The 15,663-nt window shown below is 47.0% G+C and overlaps 1 protein-coding gene across 4 annotated transcripts in view; it reads right to left on the reverse strand.

Moving 5' to 3' along the window:
• Positions 1-9,297: 9,297 nt before the first annotated feature.
• LOC307242242 (transcription factor COE3) overlaps positions 9,298-15,663 on the reverse strand; it is a 75,136-nt gene continuing 68,770 nt past the window's right edge. For 2 of the 4 annotated variants that reach the window (XM_080016623.1, XM_080016622.1), the window contains exons 12-16: positions 15,332-15,397; positions 14,928-15,099; positions 14,473-14,658; positions 12,419-12,508; positions 9,298-11,102 (exon numbers count right to left, since the gene is read on the reverse strand). In XM_080016623.1, coding sequence (XP_079872749.1) covers positions 11,071-11,102; positions 12,419-12,508; positions 14,473-14,658; positions 14,928-15,099; positions 15,332-15,397 — 546 coding nt within the window. In that variant the 3' untranslated portion in view covers positions 9,298-11,070. Of the gene's footprint in view, positions 11,103-12,340; positions 12,509-14,472; positions 14,659-14,927; positions 15,100-15,331; positions 15,398-15,663 lie in introns of all 4 variants that reach the window. The other 2 variants (XM_080016621.1, XM_080016620.1) reach the window with 1 other exon arrangement.

Genomic DNA, 15,663 nt, shown 5'->3' on the forward strand with positions numbered 1-15,663 from the left:
TTTTCATGTCTTATGTTACTCTTTCAACCTCATCATTTGATCTTTTTTAATAATTATTATTAATATTATTATTATCATTATAATTATAGATTTTTTTATACTACTTTCATCTTTAATGTTGTTTTGTTTGTGCCGCGGTGCTGAAATGATTAACCGAGCCATGTCTCCTCTCCTTCGGCCGGGAACCCAGTGTGTCTGGCTGTCTGTGCTTCTTTCTGCGGGGTGCTTTCCATTAGAGGGCAGTGCAGAACGGGAAACAGAAATCAACATTTCAACCTTGAGTTCCTACCACATATTTAATCTATAACTTCAAACGCTCATATATTATTTCATTTTCATCGTAACCCCAGTTGATCCCTTTCAGATGAATTATTCTCACCTGGAAGGACCCGGCCGAAAGAGCGGCCAAAGCATGTTCCACACAAAAGAATATCCAGTTTTTGGGGTTTTTTTTAATTTAATGGTGTTATTTTCTTTTTTTTTCCCCCTCATTCCTCATAATAAATGACTTGAGTTGATTTCACATGTTATCACACTTTTTGTATTTTTTTATTTTTTTGGCGTCCTCGCTAAATCTGTGGCCTTTTAAAAGAATAACAATGGCTCAGTGATTCACCCTTGTCCGTCTCAGCGCCAGCCTAGGTAGCCTAATGATCCGCCCAGCCGAAAATAACCTTGATTCTAACCTTTTGCAGCGCCTAGTTCAATGGGCCGGCTCACTGCATACATTTGAATCGTGCCACATTTTCTTTTCTTTTTTTTTTCTCTCTCCCGAATTTCCAAGCCCATCAACTCTGTGCGGATGTCTGCTGCGCAGCCGGACTCACTTCCTCTGCCATCGGAGCACAATTCCAGCGTAGATGTTGAGGCAGCAGACAGGCAGATGAAGAATGGGACTCAGTCTGTGGTTTCACAGAGGGCTAATGATGCCTGTGGTGACTACAGGCTACAGTCAGCCCCCTAACGAAGGGAGCTGTGACACAGCCACAAGGGGTCCCATTTAAGATAGGCACACTCTGAAGTGCACTGTAAGCACCCTCCCTCACTCCCTCTCCTTCGCTCTCTCTCTCTCACCCTCTCTCTTCTTCTCCTCTTTTTTTTATTTAATTCTTTTTTTTTTACGCTCGTGGCAAAGTAAATTCCATCGAATTCCATGAATTTAGCAACTAAAGACACTGATGTCTTTGGTGTTGCTGTTGTTGTTGTGGTTGGTGTTGAAAGGCAAGTCCAGCATCAAAGATTCAAGCACATTGTCAGTAATTGGATGCACGACCTAACATGGGAACTCAAATTATTCAGGAGTCACTGCTTTCGACACATTTTACTGTTTTTATTACTATTATTATTTTTGGCATTGATACTTATATTTTTACCATTTTTGTGATTATTGTTAGTAGTAGTAGTAGTAGTAGTATTGGTTTTGTTTACATTGTTCCTGGATATGCTGGTATCCAAGCACCCTACTCCCGTCTGGCTCCCCCCGATGAAAGGGAATTCGATTAAAAGAGACTGAGAAGATCTCATCATCCGCACTGTTAATCTCTGTGAAACCTTTAATTTTGGCCTAATATCTGCTTCCACTCCAGAAAAAATGAGTGAGAGGCCGTGTGTGTGTGCGCGCCCGCGTGTGTGTGTGTGTGTGTCTGCGCACGTGCGCACGCACATGTGCGAGGGTGTGTGTATGTCCATATGTGTGTGGGTGAAGTGGATGATATTGAGTCTGACTTCATAAATCACCCAGACACTGATAAACTCCCCATGCACCCACACACCGCTAATGGGCAACCCTTAAGGAGTGTGAGTGTCTCGTGCGGCGTTTGATTCAACATTTATTAACCCCCTCACACACACACACACACACACACACACACGAACACACGAACACACTCTTACTCTTACATACGACAGAGCACTCAATTGAGCCCTAGAAAGAGTAAGGATCCAGTTGGCGGCGTTCACACGGTTAGTACGGAGCTTTAACCTGGCCAGGTGGATCACGGCGGATGGCGCTCCGATGTATTCGCGCTAATGCGGTTACCACACCAGCCACGCTCGGTGTTCGTCCCCCACTAAATTATATCCCGTTTCCCGTCTCAAATCCGGCCCGTGGTTATCGCCACCACATTAACACAACCCGCGCCCCTCGGCTCATTTCACAGACCCCCGGTCCCCTCGGAAGTCGCCCGACAACCGGCTGTGAGGCTTAAGTGGTTTCCCCTCCGTCGCAAGAACTTTTGACGCAGAAGTTTGTGCCGCGAAAAAGATGAGAAGAAGAGAGGGGGCGAGAAAAACCAAACAAACAACCACCAACACAACAGCACAGTGCAAACTTTTTGGACCGATTTAAAAACAGCCACAAGTCGAGTTATGCCGCTGTGAAGCCAGAGGAGCGTCCGCCATGCAGATCAGTCCAGCGTCCAGCTCCCGGGCAGACAGACATGCGGTGGGGGGGTTGCAGAGCGAGATAGACAGACACTCATTGGACTGGGGCTTGGCTGCGCTATCAAGTCCCCCCCCCCCCCCCCCCACCACCACCACCACCACCATCAACCCCCATCAACCCCCACCCTCTGTCTGTCTGTCTGCCGGGACAGCTCGGCCCTCGGAGGCCCTGACACCGAGGCTCCGGCTCCGCCAGCCTCGGCAGCTGCCACATCAGCATCTAATACCAGCGCACGCCACGCCGCGCCGCGCCGCGCCGCCACTACAAAGAGAAAATATCATTTCAAACATGGCATACTTTGATGCTCGCATAATGATCTTTGTGTTTTGAGAGAGGGCGGGGGGTGGGGGATACGGTGGATTCATATGGTGCCTTTTTGTTACTTTAGAACAAAGCGGGCCCCCTCCAAATGAGCACGTCCAGGACACCGATGGTGAGGGAGAGAGAACGAGAACGAGAACGATAAATGAAAACAAAAACGAAGCCCTGAGAGGTATCTGTGTGTGTGTGTGTAAGGGACTATGTGTTTACGTCTAAAGTTTCGGTGTAAACTCCTGAACTTAAAGTGAGCTCTCAAATAGGGGGGGGGTTTGAGTGAGAGGGGAGCGTGCGACGGCTCCCCTCGTATCAATCTGCGAGGCGGGGGCCCCGGATGACAGCGCGGCGAGGAGAGCGTCTGGTGCCGGGAGAAAGTGCAGGTCCAGAGCCCTCGGTCACGTTGACGAAAAGGGGCGGCACATCAGAGGCTCCGGGACCCCGTGGCACCAGTCTCTCCAGTCCCCCCCTTCCAGACGGACTGGGAGCATCTGGGCTCTGTCAGCGCCTCTGGCCTCCGCTAGACTCCGATCTATATGACGGGGGGTGGGAGTGGAGTGGATTGGATCAGGCCAAGGGAAAATATGAGCCACGCTTGCCAGATTCCTCAGCCCTGTGCAGAATGCATGCTTTTATAGTGAGGATAGCGCCTACCAGTGTGTGCGTGTGTGTGTGTGTGTGTGTGATCACACATAGGCCTGATAACATGGCAGAGGTATCTATATTTCTCAGAGGTTTGGTGGAGGGTCGGTGGTTGTTATTGATTATTGACGATGTAACAAAAAGAGTTATGGCACGGACACCGGGGAAAATTTGTCTCTGGAACCGTCAAGTTAGACATTAATCCAAAGGGTGCAGCTGAAAATAGACCATCTCTGCCGCCCTGAGCCAGGATTAATCCATATATATATATATATATCGTTTATATATATATATCGTTTATATATATATATATATATATATATATATATATATATATATGTATAAAAACAAGGTTTTTACCAGGTCCTTGAGGTGCTTGAAGTTCGTCCTCAGAAATTGAAGTACTGCAGTACCTAGAAAGTAGCCCCTTTTGTGCTGAAGTGCTTGAAAAGTCCTTAAAAAAATAGCCGTCAGTGAAAAGTTGTGATAGTCCCCCTGGTTTTGTTATTCAAAGAATCGCTTTTACGGCATAGGTTATGCCAGGGAAATTGAATCCATCATGGTTGGAAACAGACATTTAATAATATAAGATGACATTGAGATTAAAAAATACATTTATATGTAATAGATATACTAATATAAATAATAGACAATTAGATTGAGATTATATTATCACATTGAAAATTGATTATAATTGTTTTGCGTGAAGTCCTTGGAAATGAAAGAGACTGTGCTCGGGAAAAGTACTTGAAAGTCCCTGAATGTCATTTTGTCACACCAGAATGAACCCTGATTTAAGGCAATCCAAATGTGACATGGGTAAATTTGAACTGCTGCCTTTTTTCACGTTATTTAACAGAGCAGGGGTTACAAAAAAAATAAATAAATAACACCACCCCCCACCACCACCAAAAAAAAAAATCCTATCAATGCGCTTTGCTTATTATGATTGACGATTGATGATTAAGTCCTCCAGCCGACACACACCACCAAAGCCGGTGAGTTGGAATTGGATGTGACACGTACACAGTTCTGCATGTTAGGTAATTCGTTGACGAGGGGCCAAATTCATTTATGGAACAGCGGTATTGGCAGGCGCGGACGCTCTCTGCAAAAACAACGATAATCACAGAGGTTTGGCGCGGCGTGACAAGGACTCTTCAGGGAAAGGCCCTTACACGCTGCTTTGTTGGCCATTCCTCCCTAAGATGGAGGGAAACATCCGCCACTGTTCTCAAGATGAGAGAAGAAGTGGCTGGTGGCTGCTGCAGGCGAGAGGTGTGTGTGTGGGGTGTGCGTGCGTGCGTGCGTGCGTCGGTGGTGGTGGTGTTTGAAAGTGTCTAATTATAATTTGTTGTGGTGTGTTATCGTGGAAGAGCGGAACCGCGGAACGGCGCCCGATGATTTGTACAGGTTGGAACGCGATGTAAATAAAATAAGCGCTTGAAAGAAAACAAGATAGCTTGAACATAACCCTTGACCTTTTTCGTGACTTGAATTTATTTATTTTGGGGGTTTTTTCCAAGATGGTGAAAATAATCAGGTCCGGCCTGACGTTTGCATTCCCGGCGCGATAAGCAGAGTTCTAATGTGGAATTGATGAAATAAAGGCCGAAATAAATCCTCTGTAATGAAACATGAGGGTGGGGGAAGGGGGGGAGGGGGGGACCCCGTCTCCAGCCATTTAATCTCTTTTCCCATTCTCCATTTTTTTCTACTAATGAGCCTTATTGACAATCAAACAGGAGCTGTCATCCCCCAGGATGCAACACTCCCGGACCCTGCGTGTTTGTCATAGTGTCCTGGCAATCAGAGCCGCCTGCAAGACCGGGCTGGCAGTTAGCGCTTGTCACAGCGGCACTGCCTGCAAATGGCACACTTCCTGTAGAGTTGCAGCTGCCACCTCTGCTACTTCCATTACTTTCTATAGCATGCAGATGTTGTATCAACATTCCCCGCCAAGGGGACTGCAATAACTGTGAGACTCATGCCATGTTTCAGAGGCACGTCAATTTCTCAAGTGGCACAATTAAAGCGGGGAATACAGTACCAGGTTTTTTTTGGGGGGTGTTAAATTTCTTATACAGGCGCTGAAATTGGGAAAACGGCTTTTTTTTACAGGTTTTTTTTTTTTTTTTTTTTTTTTTTTTTATCCAAAAGAGGGGCCGTTTCATGAAGGTTCAGAAATCCGCCCGATTTTTACTACCCTTTTCCTGAGTGGAGCTGTTCTGTAAGCCTTTGTGCGGCAGGCCTGTCGCGACCCACAGCGGATATGGAAATGGGGCTAAGGTTTTTATGGGCCAAACGGATTGGACACAGTCAAGCTCAGGGGGCATGAATATTGGATGTTATTTCTGCTCTCTCTCTCTCTCTCTCTCTCTTTTTTTTTTTTTTTTTATGTAATCCATTGCCAATACATTATTAATAGATGATATCATATCCAGAACTACTGGACAAAGCACTACAGAGGGGCGCTATGAAAGGAGCTCTATTTGGTGGAGACTGCGGGCAGAAAATGCAGTTCGTGTGATATTATTTCAACGCTGCAGCCTGACGCTCTCTGACCCGGCGTTTCTCCACCGGCGCGGCGAGCGCAGGGCCGAGCGCGGTCCGTGGAAGGGGAAGCGCGGCGGCATCTCTTATCTTCCAGGGGTGAAATCCTACATTTGGCGGTTTGAAAAGCGCTGAAACATTGATGGTGTATCAAATGACACCCAAATACAAGTTTAATGGATTTCGGGAGCGCTGGGATACTTTGCTCATCCTACTTGACTGCGGCGAGTGAAGTGGAAATCTCGCTGAGGAGGAGGGGGAGGAGGAGGGGGAGGAGGGTGCGTTTCCCTCTCCAAAATAAAAGCCGAGTCCCAGTGTAGGGTAGCTGGGGGGGAACGGCGTCTTATCTGATGTACCCATTCACAGGCACCGGGCTGAGCGGAGCCGCGTTGAGAAAGGGACACCAAAAAAAAAAAAAGGGGGCTCAGAATCCCCCGTTTTTGATCCGTCGCCGTCTCAAAGTTACACCGGAGTTCTGCGGGTTCGTAACTCGGGCGGTCGCCCGCGTCTCCAACTCGGTGGAAAGTGCAAGCTGCTCGCTCGGCGCTCGAAACAGATCCTACCCGTCCCCGGGGTCAGGAGCGCCAGAGCACCGCGCAGCGCCGGCCGAGCAGCGGAGCATCCGAAAGTTATGTTTTTTTTTGTTTCTACGTGGCGCTCTGTCTTGACGCGGCACACACGAGGGGGGCTGGCCAAAGGCACCTCGTCAGTGGTGGAGGAGTGGGAGGTGGAGGGGGGTGGTGTGAACGTGCGAGCGCCTCAATGAGACGTGCATCGGGAGCGGGTGCGTAAGGTAATATTCTCCTTTTTAAGGTCAGTTTGAATTGTTTTTTCCCCCCGGGAAGCGGCCGAATGATAAAGAGCCCAAACAACACACACAAAAAAAAAAAACCTTCCTCTCCTGAATGCTCGTCCTCAGCGGCGAAGGTTTCATTCCTTTTTATATCGTCTGGCCCCAATTCCCAGCATGCACGGGCCATTGTGGCTCCTTTCAGCCGGAGCTCTGCATTGACTCGCCCATTGTCCGGTGCGCTCCCCCCCCCCCCCCCCCTCCCCCTTTTGTGTGCGGGCGGGCGGGCGCGCGCTATCGCCCGAGCGCGATCTTTCACCTGAGCAGCGACCGCAGCCGGGAGGACGGGGCGGCCGGCGTTTTAAAAAACAAAACTAAATAAATAAATGAAACGGCCGATCATCGCTATTTACGACGGTTAATCAGTCACGCCACGCCCCCCCCCCCCCCCTCCCAAAAACCAAGATGTTCAATATTGGCGTCGCGGCGTAATATCGCGGAGGGTAATTTTTTTCCTAACAATGCACCGGCGGATGTCGGAGGCCCGGCCCGGCCCTGGGCGGAGGCCGGCCGCTGGAGATCGATTTTGCTTCCGATATTTCTTTACTTTGACAGATAACCGGTGCTACAGGGGGCGGTCTTGATAAGAGTGGCAACATATGGACGTGCTGAGCGTCACTCTCCTTTGATTGCGTGACCCTGCCGACCTTTCGCCCGCATTCGAGGCGGACGTAGTCACATGGTAGGGTTGGGGGGTGGCGGGGGGTTCTGTCAGACCCCCTGGTTGTGGGGCGTTATTGACCCGGGATTTATAAATATTTAATGCACACATTAAGATCACGGTGGAGGGTGGCCATTAGAGTTCTCCAATAAAGAGGCTCTCAGGATGATTGAGCGCCGCGGCAGGGCTAGCGGCTGGTCACCGGGTACAGGGAGACCTAGTGAGATCATTTACCACCAGGCCCCGGTTCCTTCTTATCGGGGTTTGTGTGCGTGTGTGTGGGGCGGGGTTCTTTTTTTTTTTTTTTTTGGAGAGGGGGCAAGGTCAGTGATGACCGAGCACAATGGCCAACAGGCGGGGAAATGCGCATTTACCACGTCGGCTATCTCGTTTTCTCTGCCCCTCGGCCCCCTTTCGGAATGTGTCACGGCAGCTATCGGGGAAAAACACCCGACCCTCTCCTGAGGAAGGCGCGCGATAGCGAATTGACCCGAACAACAGCGTGCGTGTGCGTTTAGACCACACACACACACACACACACACACACACACAGCGGCAGGAAGCAAGACGTGCCAGGCTATTGTTATCCCACACATTTGATTATTGAGAAAATGATTTTTTTTTTTTTTTTTTTTTTTTTTCTTCGGGCACAAAGCGACGACAGCGGGAAATTGAATCGGCTCTTTCGGCCGACCCGACCCCGCGGCGCGGGCCGCTATCTCGCAGGGGCTGCACGCGCGCGCGTGCGCACGCTGACATAATAAGCCCCGATGCGCTGATTGCCACTCGACGCGCGCTCGCTTAATTGTGCATTAAAGGCGGAGGTGGCGGCGGACAATGTTGCCTTGATGAGAAATTGACATTCTGTGACCCGCTCCCCGCGTCCACTCAGGACGCCAGATAAGGCGTTTAGTTGTTTTTAGGGGGGAGAGAGAGAGAGAGAGAGAGAGAGAGAGATGCCATTCTATCCCTCCGTTTGACCCACTTGATGAGTATAGATTTCACGGCGGGCCCCCTTTCAGCTCTGAAACTATCGGAGGTTCAAAACGATACCAGCCCTTATAGACAAAGGATAACCTTGCTCTTTCAATGTATTGATTCTTTATTAACTAGGCGGCTTAATGCAATGAAATGAGGGATTTGAATGAGCCCCATTTGGGCTGCTTTGAATAAAAAAAATAAATAAAAAAAAAAAAAGCCGGCGCGGCTTTGTGAGAGACCGCGACGGGTCTCCCGAGGTGGCGATAGGAATTTGAAGCAGTGCACACAATATTCGGCTCAGAAATTATCAGTACGAGAAGTTTCCACCTTTTAATGGGCATTACACTTCCTGCAGTTTGCAAACAGTTATCTGCACGTTTTAAGTCTAAACACGGCTACTCGTAGACAAATCACAGCTCTGTCCTCGCCGGCCGCCGCCGTCGCCGCAGTCGCCCGCCGTCGCCCCCCCCCCCCCCCCCCCCCCCTGTCCCCCAGCCACCCCCACCCCACCCTCCGGGGGGGACGGAGGCGAGCGGCACACATGAGAACCGAAGAAGTCCACAGTGGAGGAGCTATCGTGTTTGTTTGTTGTTTTTTTTTTGTTTTTTTTACTGAAAACTTTAATAAAACATCACTTATTCATTTCTGTTTCCATTCCAAATGGTGACATGGTTCCGGTCGTTCCTCCCTGTAAACACATTAAGCTATGTGGCAGAGTCATAAGTGGTGAGTAAAAATGACCTCTAAACATTCTACAAAACAGATAGAAATCACAACCACGGACGGAGTGGTTTTTTTCTCCAAGGTTGCCCCTCATGCACATTAGTCTCTATTGTATCTTAACAACTATCATATGGGTCACAAACAATTTATTTTTTTTTTTTCGACAATACAACCAACAAAGTTTTTTTTCTCCAAAAATGGCCTGTATAGAGATAATTTAAAATCAATATAAAAATAAACAATGAAGTTTGACTTCCCCTTTAAAAATTGTGACAGAGAGTCTGGACAGGTCAACACAAATTTCGAGGATACACGCCAAATATATGGACATTGCAGTTCATCAAATACAAAAAGAAAACAAATGAAGGCAACAGTTCTTGGCTGAATTATCTGTGCTGCATCACTATATTAAGGGCATGACGATTAATACATACATAATGAAAAGCAATATACAAAATTTCAGAGATAAATACATTATTTATAGTTGATATGTTACAAAATTTCCCTCAGTGAGCGCAAGTGTGTATTTGAACAGAAATATGACAATGAACTACTATACTCCTACATTCTTAATGGGATTTTTAAATTTTTTTTTTTTTTTCAAATGTTTTTTTTTCGTCGATCTAAAAGAACATGGAAAAAGGACAGATGTATAAATATTTAGCACAAGTTTGGCAATATCACAATAGTCTACAATTTTATAACCACATATAAAACACATAAGGGATTTGGAGCTAGAAGGAGGGAGGCCGCTCCTCACCAACAAGAAACAGACTTCACAGTAGCCTAGGAATGCATTAATATACAGTGCTAGCAAAAAAGTGGAAAACATGGCAAAACACACTTGCTTAAAAGTAAGCTCTAGGCATGGAAGTACATCATTTTCATCAACAGAGCAAAGTGTTTTGTACACGTCAGTGTGCTCGTTGACGCAGAGATTATTATTTTTTTTTTTCCAAATTTTTTTTCTGCCGATACTTTTGAAGATGAACTCTAGCTACAATAAATTACAAAAATTTAATTTAAAATGCAGGAATGAAACATGATGCAACCTTACCCGCCCCTGACCGTCCCCGCCTCCCTTCACTCGCACGGGTTGCACTTTATGATCGTTTTTTTTTTTTTTTTTTTTTTTTTTTTCTTACATTATATATTTCATATATTTTCCAGTTGAGATTCCAACTTTCTTGGCCCCTGTGTTAATTTTTCTCACACGTAAAAATACAAAAAGGAAAAAAAAAAAAAAAAAAAGTCACATTATAAAGACGCACAACCGTTGTGAATCTATCCGAAGAGACTTGAAATGGAGAGAGAAAGGAAGGGGAAAAAAACAGTTTCCGTGGCGAACGAGTTCGTCGGCGGACGTACTGTACATCAGTGTTTACTTTACAAGCAGAGTGAGTCCACAGAGTTCCTCCCCGGCGCTGAATTCACGGCTGATTCGAACGGAGCCCGGGCAGAGGGCGCAACCCGACAGGTATACAAAATAAACACTTCATCATCCCGTGTCTTCTTCAAACGGACGAGAAAGGAAAGGCAACAAAAATGAAAAAAAAAACAAAAAAAAAACGGAAACTAATTTTTTTTTTTTTTTTTTCCCTCAGACAAAAATATTTCTCGGTTTGTCCCCAGAAAAAAAAAGAAAAAGAAAAATCGGTCCTTTCTTTACATCGTTTTTTTTTTTTTTTTTTCTTTTCTTTTTCCGTAGAGTTAAAAAGGGAATAAACCGCCGACTATACAAACGCAACAACAGCGTTTTTTTGTTTTTTTTTCGTTTGTTTTTTCTGTGGGGTGGGGTGTGGTGGGGTGGGTGGGGTGGGTGGGGTAGGGGGATGTGCTAAAGGGGTGTCCTGTGAAGTGGTGGCGGTGTGTAGACTGGTACTCGAGATGATAAAAGTGCATTTACATAGGAGGGACAACCAGGCCAGACATGGCTGGAAGAGAGAAAGAGAGAAGCAAAGGTTAGCACTGTTGAGTCAACACGAGCATGGCTATTCAAGAAGAAATTATTATTATTACACAAATGTGATCATTCTGTGTATGTGTGTGTGTGCGTGTATGTGCGTGCGTGTTGGCGTGCGCACCGCCCCCCCCCCCCGAATCCGTGCCTTAATACGCCTGTTTGCGTATGCGCCCCTGAGTATTTGCCCGGTTGCCTCACATCCCCCGGTTTGAAAAGCCTCCTCCCTCCTCGCTCTGACATTTCGCCCCCCCCCCCCACCGGCGCGCCAGTCTCGCTATGTGTGATATTTCTTCTGTCGTCGGCTAATGGCAAACATCGCCCCCCCCCCCCCGGCAGACTCCCCCGGGGGCGGGGACGGGGCGCGGCCACAGCGGTCACTTCGCACGATGTCGCGGTGCGAGGGCACTGCGCTAGGCCGCGGTTCCTCGGGCCTTACACCTGGTAGATGCTGCCGGGGTTTTTTTTGGGGGGGGGGGGGGTGTTTCGTCCCTATGTCGTCTCGGGGACATCAGACGCGATTCCAACGGTAAAGCTTCCGTTACTGCCCCCGCCTCCCCCACCCCCCGAAAAACCATCTGCTTAGGATAACCATTAGCGAGCGTACACTTTATGTTTATTCGGTCTTTTCGCACGTTTTAACAATTAGGCGACTGGCGAAGTGCCGCGATGATATATCATCCGAGCGTTCTGAGTATATTCGTAGAGTCATGGTTGGAATGCCTTTAAGTTTGCCAGCGCAGATGATGGCGAGGCATTGCTCATTAATTTCTGCACACAACATGTATTAATAAGTACGCACGTGTAGCAAGATGAACTTTAATTTCCCACTTCATTAAGCCCAATGTTATTAATCTTGGGGCGCGCGCGCCGCGGCTAAGCTTGTTTTCGAAGCAATCATGTCGGTCGTGACACATGCGCGCAAACCTAATAAACATAATTACTAAAACAATTCGTGGGTGGGGCGTTTTCCTCCCCGCGACCTCGGAGAAGATCATTTGTATGGAAGGGCAACGAGGTTGACGCCGGCGCCGCTGTCGGCGCGCGCAAAAACATGCTGCGGTGTGCGGCGTGCGAACATGTGGATGTGGGTGTGGGTGCGTGTGTGCGTGTGCGTGTGGGTGTGGTGTGGGTGTGGGTGTGTGTGTGTGAGCTGAATGTGTAAATTTGCCTGACAGAATATGCATATAGTGGTAATGATTAGTCCCTCACCAAACCGGACAGAGGCCTGAGCAGCGGTATCTGACCAGTAGTCCGTGGGGAAAGGATGAGGGGGTGAGGGGGGCTCACCTTGCAGTCCGTTGCCGTTGGCGCTGGTGCAGGAGGGGGGTGGGGAGGCCTGGGGTCGGACCACAGGGGCGAAGGCGCTCTTTTGTTTAACTGCAGAGAGCACAGGGAGGGAGGGAGGCAGGGAGGGAGGGGGAGAGGAAAGAGGGAGGGAGGGAAATGGGAGAGGGAGAGAGAGAGAGAGAGAGAGAGCGAGATAGAGAGCATGCTGTGAGTAGCGCCACAGAGGGAGAGGGCGGTTAAGGTAAGACTAGGATGGTATTACCGCCAGCGGGGTGAGGGGGGCAGGGGGTACACCATCAGTACTCACATCACATAACAAGCCCTGACCATCAACAGCCTGCGCTTGAACAAATACAGGCTGCATGTTGCAAAGTATACATCAAGGAAAGGAAAAAAAAAAGAAAAAGAATATATAAATATATTATTTTTCTCAGAATTTTTTTTACATTACTCAAATTGTGTAAAGTCTTTTTAATTAATATTATTTTGTGTCATAATCCTCCAATTTATTGTTATATTATATATATTAAATATTATTATATTTTTTAATTATTATTATTATTATTATTATTATTATTAAAAGAGGTCCAGCCCCTCGTAGATCAGCCGCACTCACAGACAAGTAAAATTTGTATTCAGGGCAGTTCAAGTTTTATCCAGATCGGCCCATTATTGTGTCATCAAATGACGGCTCACACAGGTAACATGATAGCAACGCAGTCCAGTGTTTGGTCAACAGCCGGGTCTGCACCAAGATGGCGGCACGTGTAGGTGAGACTGACGTCAGACTCCTATGGATATCATGGATTAGACTAACCCACAGACAACCCGAATAAGATATGTATTCGGGGCAGTTCCAACATGGCGTCATTTCGAGTTTCATCCAGATCGGTCCAGTATTGTGGAAGGAGTTTGTGATCAACAATTGCAACCTCACCAAGATTCTAACTGCTCCCCGGGCCCGGCGAGACGGCAGCTCACTGCCCCTACAGCTACTAGGATGGTCAAATGCAGAGAAATGCATTTCGTTGCCTCAGTACGTGTACTCTGTGCAATGACAATTCGTTGAATCTAATCCAATCTAAGATGGCGCCATGCATGCTACAACGGAGAAATCGTTGCGAGTTGACGGAGCTCCCAAATCACGTGAGTCAATAACTCAAACCTTACCAAAATACTGTCAAGCACAGATATATTCGCGATTGGAATTGAACTAAAGGCACATAAGATACAAACACTTAACCTTAAGAAGTTACAAAGTGACAGGTGTTGTTTTACCAGAAGACAATTTGATTTCACAAATCGGAGCGTAATAAACATCCTTAATATATACACTTCTAAGGACAACTGCAACACACCAGAGTAAATTCTACAAAATAAAAACCCAATAACATCACTGTCAGAATTTATAGAAATTGCGGAGATATCAATGTATACAAACTTCCTGAATTATAATTACTGGTAACAATAACCATAAGCAATTACATAATACAAGGGACATGTATTTATTGTGTATGTGTTCAGAATTTTTTAATTATTTATATTTTATACATATATTGCCACATTTATTTATGTATATATTTATTTATACATTTATTACTCAGTGCAGCCCAACCAAGATGCATTGCCCTGGGGGGCGTGTTGTGGCCCACATTTAATCCACATCGGTCTATATTTCAAGCATAAATTTGTGAAATACTGTGGAATTGTAGAATTGTGGAATAGTGGGAATTCGGAAATTTGTAACTGCCGTCGATACAAAATGATGGTGTGTTTTCTGGATAAATGGGAAAACTGTAATACGTACCTAACATGACTAAATTGGACCTCACGTAATGCTGCGTGCAGCTACATTTATTATTATTATTATTATTATTATTATTATTATTATTATTATTATTATTATTATTATTATAACCCATTTTAAACGGTTGTTTAAACGTTTTAAACGCTTGTGATGAAAAAGAAAGGAAACAAAAAGGAGACGCTGGAAGGGTTTCAGCTCTGAATCAGCGCACTACTGCTCTGGTGTGTGATCGTAACGAGCTACTCACTTCCATATGGGGAGTTGGCAGAGGATCCGTTGAGGAACCCGGGGGAGCTGGGCACTCCCAGGTTCATGCCGGCGTTGCCGTAGCCATTCATGCTGTTGCTAACCGCATTGTAGCTGGACTGCTGCGGGGTGCTGCTGGAGATGTAGCCCCGGGGAGACACGCTGCTGGTGTTCCGGCTGTAGCCCACTACAAGAGTGAGAAATTGGACATCAGGAATCATACGATGGGTTTGTTTTTGGTTTTTTTTTCGTTTCGTTTATTTTTTTATTTGCTTTGTGTCGCAAGATCAAAATTGCAAGGCTGCACTTGTTAATTTTACTCGTCAGTTCTGGACAGAATAGCACATCACAGTTATTACATGTTTCTGATGTTTGTCAGCGGTTAACAGGATAGCGGCGCGCCGCGGCAGAAAGCAGGTCAGGGGAACGCCGACGCGGCCCGCTTTGCCCACGTACCTTGGTCGTTCCCTTGTGACTCGGACACGTTGACCGCTAGCTGGCTGCTGAAGGAGTTGACTCCCATCATGCCGTGGGAAGCCGTGTTGGCGAGTGAGGGGATCTGGTTGTGGTTGCGGGGGACGCTGTAGAGGGCCTCGGCTATGTCAGCCGCCCGCTTCAGGATGATCTCCTGGGACGCGGACAAAAAAGCATATTTAGGCGCGTCGGTGTTATTCACGGCGATGGGGGTGGGGGTGAGGGGGGTGTACGGGGGCGCACTCTCCCTTTGTTTTTGATGTATGGTTCACAATCACAATCTCTCTCTTTTTATATATATATATATATATATATATATATATATGTATGTATAAATATATGTTTAAACAGCCGGGGTTGGGTCGAATACGTAGGTGTGCACGCACCTGATTGTTGTGGGGCATTCCGTACAGGGCTTCAACAAGGTCAGCAGCTCTCTTCAGCAAAACCTCCTGGTGACGCAAAGAAAAACAGTCCGTGTTGATAGCAAGAAGGATATCAACGACTATAACAAAGTCAATAATGTGAAGAAGAAGAAGAAGAAGAAGAAGAGGAAGTGGTCGTGGCGAGGTATCATCACAGCCAGGCGAGTCACGTCGGGGCCGTCTGCCCCGCATTCCGGGTCTGAAGACGGACGCTTCCACCCCCACCCCACCCCCCCAAAGAGGGGGGGGGGGGGGGACGGTCTTCCCGGCCGTGTGGTGAGTAATCTTCCCCC

The sequence above is a fragment of the Zeus faber genome (assembly GCF_960531495.2).
Source record: "Zeus faber genome assembly, chromosome: 16".
Lineage (NCBI taxonomy): Eukaryota > Metazoa > Chordata > Actinopteri > Zeiformes > Zeidae > Zeus > Zeus faber.